Source organism: Protopterus annectens, chromosome 5.part0 (assembly GCF_019279795.1).
Source record: "Protopterus annectens isolate FY-2018-M chromosome 5.part0, PAN1.0, whole genome shotgun sequence".
Taxonomy (NCBI): domain Eukaryota; kingdom Metazoa; phylum Chordata; order Ceratodontiformes; family Protopteridae; genus Protopterus; species Protopterus annectens.
This window is the reverse complement of record NC_056735.1, coordinates 959,886,312-959,899,306: the sequence shown is the minus strand read 5'-3', so window position 1 is coordinate 959,899,306 and position 12,995 is coordinate 959,886,312. Positions and strand designations below refer to the sequence as shown.

The following is a 12,995-nucleotide window of genomic DNA, read 5'->3' as shown; positions in this document are numbered from 1 at the left end:
CTATCTACATCTCTGCAATTACTCCATGTATCTCTGACATAAACTAAAGCCATGTTAATGCCTGTGTTACAACCTATACTTTTGTATATGTAATTAATAAATATCTACTTACTTTAATAGTCCTAACAGAATTTATATAAAGATGGCAAATCTATCTTTTTTTTTTTATGCTTGATTATAACGTCCTACTTTGGTGTATGCCATGCGTTCATGTAATAATGTACTGTTATGTCATCATCATGTAATAAGCATTGGTAGCTTTAACAAACCTTAAAAAAACTGTAATCCTGATGTTACTGTGATGATACTTTAAATAAGTGTGAGTTGCTGCATGTTTCTCTGTCATGAGCCTGGGCTGTGGCTGAAAAAGATTAAACTGACCAGCCCATCTACCCAGATAAACAAACTAAAATCCCTCCTATTGTCCCTTTTGGTTGAGACATGGTGAATAGGAACATCCCTTCCTCTCCTGAGGTGGCCCTTATAGTTAGTGGAGTAGATTTGAGAGATATTGACGTAATTACCACATTTTAAAAGCAGAATGGTAATACTACATTTAGTATACCATGCCCACGTCAGGGAACAATTGGGCAGTGGGGTATTCAGTTAGTAACTAAATGTGCAACAGCAGAGATTGATCAAACTCCAGATTACAGATAAGGGGGTGTAAGAAATCAGTTCAAAGAACGTTGATAGAAAGTAAATGTAAAGAAAAATCTCTTTTATAGTGTAGGTAGTAGGCTCTAGAACAAATAGTGTCAACAGAGAGGTAGTATAGCAGTCAGTGAATGGTTCAGAAGGAAGGTGTAAGGCACAGCTGAGTACAGTGAGCAGCAACCCTTGGGTGAATTTGACACACCATTCTTTTGACTATATCTTTATAAGACTGAGTATTATGGAAGCAGAGCAACCTTGGCACAAGAATATGAACTATATCTTATAAGATGTAATGTCACCCTCTAAAAAAATAATATTGTTTTAGACTGTGTGGCATCTTTGCAGACTATGAATTAGACGACTGAAGACAAAGGAACAATATCATGTTATGATTCCCACCTGTCAATGTACATTCCATTTCGCAGGTTCATCAAGAAAAGATCAACAAATCCAAAACCTGATTCCACTTATGTTCAGACAGCAATGGCAACATTAGAGATTTGATTGGAATCACCAAGCAATGCCTGTCAAAATAACTCCCATTTCCTATGTACGTAGCTCATTGCACACTGTATCTTCCAATGTATTCTTTCTCTGCCTCTTCATCTGTCATAATCACATGAGCTGATATCCTATGGCAGGCATACTTGTGTAAGGATATTTACCACATCCATCCCTTCCACGGAGTGCCACCATCTATGTCATCTCTATGAGTCAAGTTGTTATCTTTTACATTTTTGTTTTTTAGTTTATGGTATTTCCTTAGCATGTAACTTGCACACTTAGAACAAGTAACTGATATTCATAACACTAAAAATAAGCCAGTTATTTGACATTTGCTCCTAATGAAGAGGCCCTCATGAAAATTACTTGAATTTCTGTGCATCCTTGGGCCAGCTGCAAAAACATTATGAATTTATAAAGCAATCAATATACAGATGCAATATATTCACTGGAAAACCATACTATTACAGATTCATAGAATGTAATGACAATTATCAAAACAAACCAAAGATCTTTATATTTTAGTAATAAAACTGAAATGTTAATGAAGTGTGATGTTAATGGGTGAGTGAGGACAGAAGAAATAAAGAAAAGAAACAAACACAGGAAGACAAAAGAGGATATTTTATTGGTTAGCAGATACAGAATACAAAGAACAAAACCATTAGCAAATTTAATATAGACAATGTTTGAAACATAAAGGAAGTATATTTTAAAACAAGGTAAAAGGTACAAAGGAGACATTTAAAAGAAGCAGACAGACAAAAGGTAGTCTATGCCTTTGTTTTCATGATTAATTTGTCTTACCTTCTTGTATTTCTGTAATCTCACTGGGATCTTGTAGATGCTTATTTTTTGTTTCCAGTTCAATAAAATTTGAAACATGGTTGATTTCTTCACTTTTTTCTTGCATACGTTTCCCAACAGAATAAAAGCATTCACGTATATTTGTAGCATCCTTAGGTCTGCTACACCAGTGGTTAGTGTTGAAGTCTCTCTTAACAGTTCCCTTCTGCTGCAGAAAAACACCTTCAGCTTTGTTGCACATGAACCTATCAATTTTTGAAAATAATGCTTTTACAGTTTCACCATTTTTGTTAATTTGTTCTGAATTTAACTTCACCACCTCTGCATTACCCACAGAACTGACAGTCTTGCCTTCAAGTATTGCAGCAGTGTTTAAACTCGTTGGATTAGTTTGTTCTGGAAATGCACTGACATCCATTGAATTTTTGCTGCTTTTGAAAGTGCACATAAATGCACCAGAACATTTCCTCTCTTTACAGAATTCCATGGTAGAAGATTTAAATGGGCAGATACGACCCATAGGGACATACAGCGCTTCTTGAAACTGATTTTCATTTGACAAACTGTTAATTCCATATCTTGTATGACTCGCCCCACCACCATCCATGATTTGCCTTCTCAACAATTTCAGCAGATTTTCATCTGAACTACGTTCCCTTTTCCTGATTTCCAGACTGCTTGGAAAGCTAACTTTAGGTTTATTGATACATTTGGTATCATTTCCAGCACACGAGTTGTACGTATTAACGTTGTCGATGTTCTTATTGTTCAGCTCCATTTTTTCAACATTTCCAGTGTATCTGGCTAGCAATGTCATATTCCATGCATTTGTTACTTTCCATAACTTGCTGTGTTCATCTTCGTCATACCTGAATGCTGTGTAGCTATAACAGTTGTCAACATCATTGCTGGATTCCAGCTGCATCTCTTCTCCAGTACATCTGCACTTAGTGGAAACATGGTGACCAGCATTGGATATTCCCTGCATGTGCCTGCGACAATCACATCCTGGTGTATAATACACAAAGTTGGAACATAGTAAAAACAATTACATATTAACACACTACTAAACATTCCACTGAAACATTTGTGAACACGTGAAATAGTAAAACTCTGTTCCATTGCCTTGTATTTCACTGAATTAAATCATGGAATACATGTACTGTAACATATGTTATAATGCATTACATTTTACTAAGAACAATGCACGGAAGAGGAAAAATTAACCATTATATTCTGGTGTTGTGGTAACAGACTATACAATCGTTTCTCCATGCTCATATTAACAATTAAGCCACAGACTGCTACAATAGGGTCATTATAGGAAAGGAGGGCAAACAGCATGGCTGCATGAAGCTCATGTCTTACAATGTGACAGCACATATTCACCACAATATGAATACCTCTCTTCTCTGCTGACTAACTAGGAAGCAATGCTGATAGTAATAGTAGCCAGGTTTACATCTCTGCACGCAAACAAAATCCAATTAACATATAGACCACTTAGAAGTGTATGCAAAAAGTTTTAAGTAAAAATTCTAAAGGGTTGAAGGACTACTGACAACATCCAGTATGACAGAAAGCAGTAAATACACAGATTATTGTGTGTGTGTGTGTGTGTGTGTGTGTGTGTGTGTGTGTGTGTGTGTGTGTGTGTGTGTGTGTGTGTGTGTGTGTCTTACCTTAATTTCTATCAGAAAAATGCAATACTTAGGAAGCAGGTATGTGTAAAAATGTGTTCTTGAACCATCATCTTCTTCTATATTTTACCTAGTCATTAAATTGGTATGCTGTTTCAATTTTTACTTATACACCAGGAAACATGAGGCAGAATGTATATAGTGTGTCTGCCCAATCACCAGATATTGAAAAATAATATTTTATCACCAATATGTGGCTCTGTCGCAAACAATACTTGTGATATTAGTCAGGTATTAGAAAGAGAAATGCAGAAATTCCAAAGTAAAAAAAGATATCTGTTTATAAAAGTATATACAGTAGATATAAAAAGTATACACACCCCTGTTAAAATGCCAGAATTTTGTGGTATAAAAAAATGAGACCACGATAAATCATTTCAAAATTTTCCCACCTTTAATGTGACCTATAACATGTACAATTCAATTGAATAATGAACAAATCTGTTAGGGAAAAAATATAAAAAATAAAAAATGTACAATAAGCATGTTGCATATGTGTGCACACCCTTAAACTAATACTTTGTTGATGCACCTGTTTATTTAATTACATCATTCAGTCATCTTGGGTAGGAATCTATCAGCATGGCACATCTTGACTTGGCAATATTTGACCACTCTTCCTTGCAAAAGTGCTCCAAATCTGTCAGATTGTGAGGGCAACTCTTGTGCATAGCCCTCTTCAGGTCACCCCACAGATTTTCTATTGAATTTAGATCTGGGCTCTGGCTGCGCCATTCCAAAACTTTAATTGTGTTCTAGTGAAGCCATTCTTTTTGTTGATTTGGATGTATGCTTGGGATCATTATCATGTTGAAAGGTGAAATTCCTGTTCATCTTCAGCTTTCTAACAGACGCCTGAAGGTTTTAGGCCAAAAGTGACTGGTGTTGGGAACTGTTCATAATTCCCTCCACCTTGACTAAAGCCCCAGTTCCAGCTGAAGTAAAGTAACCCCAAAGCATAATACTGCCACCACCATGCTTCACTGTGGGGATGGTGTTCTTTTGGTGATGCGAAGTGTTGTTTTTGTGCCAAATGTACCTTTTGAAATTGTGGCCAAAAAGTTCAACCTTGGTCTCATCAGACCATAACACATTTTCCCACATGCTTTTGGGAGACTTGATATATTGTTTTGCAAATTTTAGCTGGGCCTGGATGTTTTTCTATGTAATAAAAGGCTTCCATCTTGCAACCCTACCCCATAGTCCAGACATATGGAGAATATGGGAGACTGTTGTCACATGTAGTACACAACCAGTACTTGCAAGAAATTCCTGCAGCTCCTTCAGTGTTGCTGTAGGCCTGTTGGCAGCCTCCCTGACCAGTTTTCGCCTTGTCTTTTCATCAGTTTTGGAGGAACATCCAGTTCTTTGCAACGTCACTGTTGTCCCATATTTTCTCCACTTTTTGATGAGTGTCTTCACTGTGTTCCATGGTATATCCAATGCTGTGGAAATTTTTTTGTATCCTTCTCCTGACTGATGCCTTTCAACAACAGTGAGATCCCTTTGATGCTTTGTAAGCTCTCTGCGAACCATGTTTTTTGCTGTAGCAGGCAATTGAGTAAATGTCAGGAAAATCCTACTAGGACATCTGAACATTATTTGGGGTTAATCAGAGTCTCTTTAATTGATGGCAGGAGTGTAGCCAAGAAGACTGAATGCTGTAATTAAATCAAAAGGTGCTTCAACAAAGTATTAGTTTAAGGGTGTGCACACACAACAAAGTATTAGTTTAAGGGTATGCACACTTATGCAACCAACGTATTGTACGTTTTTTTATTTTTTTTATTTTTTTCCCCTAACAGATTTGTTTTTCAATTGAATTGTACAGGTTATAGGTCACATTAAAGGTGGGAAAAGTTTTGAAATGATTTATTGTGGTCTCATTTTTTATATCACAAAAACCTGGCATTTTAACAGGGATATGTACACTTTTTATATCCACTGTATTTCAGTAACAGAAAATGAGGATGAATAAGGGGAGAAAATTAAAACAAATGCATACCACACCCAACATTTGCCTATAGTTCAGAAGATCTTTAAGACGTACCATTTAATTGGCCTTTTTAGAGGTGGGTGTTTTGATTCTATACCACTGGTTATTCAGACATTTGGTTGGATAGCTAAGCTAGAGCATTACGAATTCCCCTAACTGGAAATTTGGTAATGGTTGTTTGGAGAAATGAATACCACTAACTTACAGCAGTTTTAGTGCTGTATTATAGGTAATGACATTACATGTCCATTTCCAAATTGATGTAAGAGAACACAAAAGATTTGCTGGACACAGGCTACTGATTTTTTTGTGAATCTTCACTTCACCAGATGGTCATATGAAAGTAACAACGTAGTATTGTCCCTGCCTACCCATAATTCACATAGGAGGAATCTCCATGTGCATGATGGAGGCCAGAGATGAATGCATGCATCACACTACATCTGAATGATGACTCCTCTTTGGGATCTCTGCAGTGGACAGCTCAGGTGTCCTGAAATTTAAATAAATCAATAAGGTAAAAATAATAAAGAATGTCATGTGGTCTAAGACTTAGTCCTGTGTAAGCAATGATAAACAAGTATATTCAAATTTAGTGTGTGTGTGTGTGTGTGTGTGTGTGTGTGTGTGTGTGTGTGTGTGTGTGTGTGTGTATATGTCTGTGTAGATTCATATTTCATTCAATGCATTAATGACCATGCATAAAGAATTATAGCAAAAAAAAACAAAATAGCTTAAAAAATAAAGTTTTATATGACTTATAGTTGATAGTCACTTCTCGCAGATAATATAATATAGAAACATCCTCAAAAAAGTGGATAACATGGATACATACGTGCATAAGTGTGCTCATGTTTATTACAGTATTCTAAAGATGCTTTTAAATTAGCTACTGGATGTTTTTGCAAGAATATCTAATACAAATGAACAGCAATTACATAACCTTGTACTACAGTGTTTTAATGGTAAGACTGCAATAATTTTATTTTTGCCATATGGAAAGAAGCATACTATGTGAAAATAAATAAGCAATCAGTATTTTATTGCATGGAACAGTGAGAACAAAATGAATTAAAATTAAGTTATTTGTTCTTGTCTGTCATTCATTTCAGAGCAAAGCAGAATAAAAGAAAGTCTGGTTCAGTAAGAAAACACATTGTATTTCATTGGGCACAGAAAGAAAAGGTCTTATATATATGTCTGATTAAAACATGAAGCATCAGACATCTGTCAATTAGTACAAATGTGGGGTTTATGGAAAGTCATGGAGTGCATAGTCTTGTATGCCATGGTACAGGTTGCGCTCAATGCAGTGATACATGAATAAAAACAGGACATTTTACATATCTTAAATACGTTCTATAATAAGAAGGAACTATCTTACCCAGATGAAGTTGTTTTAAACAGCTGTGCATTTGTTTGAGAAATGTAATAATTACGTTAAAGTTTGCACTTTTTATGCAGTTATATACTCATACCTTTTTATACTCATGACTTTTGGGTTTACTCATGATGATGGAGCCTGAAAGATCATTCCAGTCAGGAGGGATACCATAGCACATCCCATATCTTATCCCCATGTAAATTCTGATACATAATTAGCAAAGCATTTACTCTGTTAGAGCTTTTTAGTGCAATTTTGTTTTTTTCAGTTTTGACATGCACACATGTACAAATTGAGAGCTTTTTCAAAACCTCACAGTTTTCAGTTATCAGGTAATCTTCAGTTCTGATACTTACTATTTATTGTTTGAGATGTAGATGTGGTGCAGACTTTGCAGAGTCATGCTCCTGTTATGCCATGGATAAAACATACAGTTATCTGTTTTTGGTGTTTCAGATTAAGTTTGTATATAGTTCTGCGTCTTTTGTCAAATGCTTCTAAGCTTCTCCCTAAACTAAATGCAGCACAGTGAAGTGTTGCTGTTTATAATGTGATGAAAGAGCTAACAATCTTTTTAAAAATACCACTTTGCAAGGAAGAAACATGATGTGACCTTTTCCTGTTCTTGCTAAATGGCAGATACTTTTTAGCAGAAGATTGATTGATTAGCTAAGAACTGATTAGCAGTGGATCATGGAAAATTAATCCCACAATTACCTCCTTCTTTTGTAGTTTGTGTGTTGTGAATTTGAAATTAATAATCCATGCCACTGCATAATATTAAATACCGAGTAGTATTATTAAATTGCTTTTATTAAATGCTTGCTGGTTTGATCTTAAAGTGAGTGATACAGCTAACATAAAACTTAAGAGAAAGATGTGAATTAAAAAAAATAATTTCACTGAAGTAAACATACCATTACAGTACAAAACACAATATTTTGGCACTACATTGTTCTTTTATATATTTTTGCCTTTACTTTACAGATGATTTGCCTTTTTAGAGTAACAAGAGAATTGCAATATTAACAAACGATGTCTGAAAGGATCATGTACAAATTCAGGTTACCAGTTTTAAAGCAGTAATGACTTTTCTGCTTTGTCCTCCAAGATGAGCATAACAGTGAAATATCATCCAAAGATGTAGAAGTCATTATTATTATCTATTTATGAACTTGGTAGTCATCTAACTCTGTTCAGGTGAAAGGATTACCCAGTAGTACTCTAATATTAACCAGCACAGGGATACACTATCTGGAAAAAGAAATGGAAGGAAGTCAATGCAGGACTGCAAAATGAAGCTAAGCCCTCTGAACTATACTGCCATCTAAACTAAAGCCTTCCTGAGCACCACTGAGGTCTGTAATATCAAATCTCAGAGCCAAGGCAACCTTTACTGCAGAGAAGAATTTGATGATATAAATAAATAAGATAAAAAATGAAAAATTAGGCTTAATTTTGAAAGGGAATGTGTAAATGATGCAACACTTGTTTTACAAATAACAGCTGGTAGAGCAGCTACCTCTGGTTCATATGTGATCCTACATCAGATGTTGGTAGAAAAGAGGTTAACTCAGTGCCAAACTCTCATCCATGGCCACGACTGCTGACCTACGTCAAATAAATGGGGTGAAGAGAGTGTCTGAGACTTCAATGATGGTGCTGTGATGCTGTAATTTACAAGACATCTTATATATGATGTAAGCAAGAGGCGGAGTCTCTAACAACATTCTCCAAATACCATATTATCAATGTGTTAAGGAGCATGTGCAGATGGGTGGATGGACTGCAGGTCACTGTACACTACATAAAATATTTTAAAAATGTTGTAAAGGGCATGAGAACTTTTCTTTCAATATCCACAGAATGTAATGCACTACTGTTACTGCTGTCATTCCATTCCAGCATAATTGCATCATATGTGCACATTTCAAGTAACAAGTGATACATTTCCTGGAAGTCTGATCAACCATTGTAGCTCTGACCACTAAGTACCTTGATATGACATTAGGTATATGTTTACAGTAAAATTTTACAATGCATGTTAGATGCATCACTGCAGGATACTTTAGTGGCACATCGGGGATCCTGCCACAGAGGTGGGGAGGTCATATCCCAGACACAGCACCAGGGGCAGTAACCTTGGAAGTATACTACATACTGATCTTTAGGACAATACCATTTCCTGAGGGCACATGCAGGTCCCCATAATAACAGCCAGCCTACTCTTTCACAGCTCCTCTGGGGTCCGGTTATGTCTTCTTTAACATAGCAGCACCACATATTTTAGTGAACAAGGTGCTATTTAGCTGCTGCCATGGGTTAACACAGCATGTCACATATCAGAATGAGTCATCACTGAGTTCATGTATGTGTGAGGGCATCTGAACATGGCAAGTAGTGATGTGATCCTAGTCACTCAAGTCTGGTCTGTCAAAGTGACACATGTACTAGGAAGACAATTCTGGCTGTTATGTCTGCCTGTGGAACCAATGGCTATCTAGAATCCCATTCTGAAGCAGATTTTTGCTTTAGTTCTTGTATGGATTAAGACCGTATGTGCCATGGTAGTAGTGTGCATCTGGCACAAACATGTTGCCACAAAGTACCTTCTGAAATCAGGAAAACCACAGATTTCAACAAAGAATGCCCACCATCATGAGTTTCATAATTTATACATTGTGTGTTTCAAAATGAATGTAAGTAATTCTAATTGTATCTTACAGATCTGTGTTCTACACCAAATACTGACATTTCACGGAAGAAACTATACTTAAATGAAATATGCATTTATATCTACAGATTTAATCTTATCAGGTTTATCACAGTTTAATAACAAAATTATGTGCAAACTTATTTATGCCAATTTTTTGCTCTATAGAGGTTTATTTTCTTATATATCTGTATTATAAGGAAATGTGAGCCCTATAGAAACAGCCCAGGTTAATCAGCTTACAAATATTAATACCTAAGTAATAATCCGTAGATCACATAAAAGTGTCTAGATAGCTGAGAAATAAATATATTTAAACGTGAATTATGTACAGTAGTTGGATTCTAAAGGCAGAAATATGAGAATGTAATTTAGCTAGATATCATGTCTAAACAAACAAACAAGCAAACAAAAAAGAGGTACAGGAGCAGTAATTTATATAGCATAATTTTGGTTAATTTAGGTAACTGAGTTCCAGAATGTTAAGTCTTACCTGTAGCAGATGGGACGTGTAAGACCCCAGGCTGTGTAACTGTTGTTCCCTGAAATATGAAGAGATTCTGATTTAGTCACAATTCCTGTAAAATGTCATTCTAAGAGATCGATAAAGACAGTGGTAGAAATCTGAAGCAGCAGATATTGGTGGGAATTAACAAGCTGCAACACCTGCCTGTGATATAGATTACTTTACTAAAATTTAAAAAAGACTTTTAGCAGTACTGTCTTCATATTAATTTATACCTGTTTCAGACATATTCTGTTTTTTTCTTTTATTATCTCAGTAAGGTAACATAGAACAGTTGATAATATTTTACTCCCCAGATAATAAAATAAAATATATTGAAAGTAAATAATTTGCTTCCAGTATTCCTGGTGGTTATTCAAAACAATCATACCCTTCCTGCATGCCACTGATGTTAGTTTGGATGTGCATAACTTGTGAACTATTCCTAGATCACAGAAATTAATATTTTTTTTTTGCCTTGGAGATATTATCGGATAAAACCAAAAATAATAAAATCAATGTCTAACATTAAAGCCATGCTGTCTTTTCATTTTCATTCTTGTATTCTTGTTGTTTATTATCTTAAGAAATTTTCCACAATACTGCATTTTTGATAGGGCAAGAAGTTGCACAGACTGATGATGAAATGTTAACACCAATAATATTAATGAATACTAAACATATATTAAGCATTTATGCACTCCCATATGAGGGATTTCATTCCCTAAACCTCTATACTTGAACACACTAACTTCACAATTGCAAAACTCTTATGAAAGGACAAACACTGTGGAAGAGAAAAACTTTCAACATCTGATCTGAAGCTTTCTGTTGCAGTTTAGTCAAGTAGAAATACACACAAAATTCCCACTGCTTCATCTCCACTCTTTCAACATTCGGGCAACACATAACACAATAAAAAATAACAAAGCCTGGCAGTAAACAACATATTAAATGCACTTGCATTCACTAATGTTGTACCTTGACGGTGAAGTTCTGGTGTATTTCTAAATTTGACATTAGTGGGTCTGATTAAATGACAAGCTCAAATTATTTTGCTGAGGTACTGAACAGGGACATATACTTAATAATTCTTGATTTAACTTAAACTTGTGCCCATGTCTGCTTGCACACTCTGTAATAACACAAATTAAGTAATTTTTGCATTATTGTTAAAAAGCAATATTAAGCTATGTGATGAAGGGAGATACTGCCTGCACAGCTATCTGGAATTTTGTAAATAATTATATGTCATTTGTGAATATCAACATGATGTATATAAGATGCTTGTGTTACAACTTTATTAGAACTGTAGATGTGTAAATCAAACTGGTCTGAACAGACGTGTGTTAAAAATGTATTTTATAAAGTACTGAGATTAAAGATGTATGCACAGTGTGTCCTGCTGGAAGAGAACAGAAATGTACATGCACTATTGTAAATGTTTAAATGTATATATTTTAATAGTGGAAACTGGAACACAGCAAGTAAACTTCAGTCTAGCAAAATGTCAGAAAAATAGCTGAAATTAAATTACTTTGTGCCAGCTAGAGACAGAATGTCTGTACTAGGGAGGTTTCTGTATTGTCTTTAAAGTGAAACAATTACTAGTTTTGAAATGTAAAGGAATGCAATTGTTTTATGACTTCTAGAATCTGCCAAAGATCTGAGGTCTATGATTTTCACAGGTAGATGCTAAATACTGCCAGATTCCAGTAGTGGGGGATTCATCTGGGATAATCAGATGACAAGAAATTATGTCATTCTGCAAGCTATTTGAGAAGTCCCTTAGAGAGACACAGCATTCTGTATTCTGTCTTGGACCTGGTGACCAGAACCATTAACCACATATTCCTTGCTCAAGTAAGTTTCTAGGGTATAGTAATTCTCTTAGAGCCAGTCAAGAATATATTGAAGCATGGTCTAGATGTTTTTCTTTATTTATTTGAGACTGTCCTGCAGTATTGTTTTAAATATTTCCTATGGTTTTGAACTCTGATGTCACTGTGAATATACACTGGCTATTTTATTCTTCTTTTATTATTTATTATTAAATATATTTAAACATTTCATCGTGGCTGATCTTTGTGAGACATATGTAAGTTTTGAGAGTACTTGCATATTTATTTGGTGAAACTGTGGGCCACTCCTAATAGCCTTGCTCTTGGTCAAACTACCATCTGTATTAATATTAACATTACAAAGTAAGATTGGACTCTCTTTCTTAAGGGCCTTAAGAGTTGGCTGGTGGCAGTGATAACTACCTTATAGTCTGGGCAAAAGGGGGCATAGTTAGTAAACCTGGGTGTGTATGTGTGTGCGTGTGTGTGCGTGTGTGTGTGTGTGTGTGTGTGTGTGTGTGTGTGTGTGTGTGTGTGTGTGTGTGTGTGTGTGTGTGTGTGTGTAAATCAAACCTCAAAGAGTGTGTGTGATAGCTACTCGAGCAGGGACATAAAGCACTGGTTGGACAGAGAGAGTGCTGGAGGTCTTGGCTTGGCTACTCAGCTGAGATCTCAATTCTATAGCTGTGCCAGTGGGGAGTCTTATTGGGGATCTGGAGAAAGAGGGAGAAACCAGCCCCTGACTGACTGTGGTCTCTGTGTGCTCAGGGAAATTACACTTGATGCAGAGAGCTGCATATGAAAATACTGTGTGTGTATCTTGTCATCCTCCCAGTATACATCCCCTACTGGTGCCAGTGGTGAGGATTGAGGCTCCTTGACTGCTGG

At 35.8% G+C, this 12,995-nt stretch overlaps 1 protein-coding gene across 1 annotated transcript in view; it reads right to left on the bottom strand.

Moving 5' to 3' along the window:
- Positions 1 to 12,995, bottom strand: part of DOK7 (docking protein 7) — a 949,191-nt gene that overhangs the window by 161,196 nt on the left and 775,000 nt on the right. Inside the window, exon 8 of the mRNA XM_044072729.1 lies at positions 10,255 to 10,303. Within this exon, the coding sequence (XP_043928664.1) occupies positions 10,255 to 10,303 (49 nt within the window). The remainder of the gene's footprint in view (positions 1 to 10,254; positions 10,304 to 12,995) is intronic.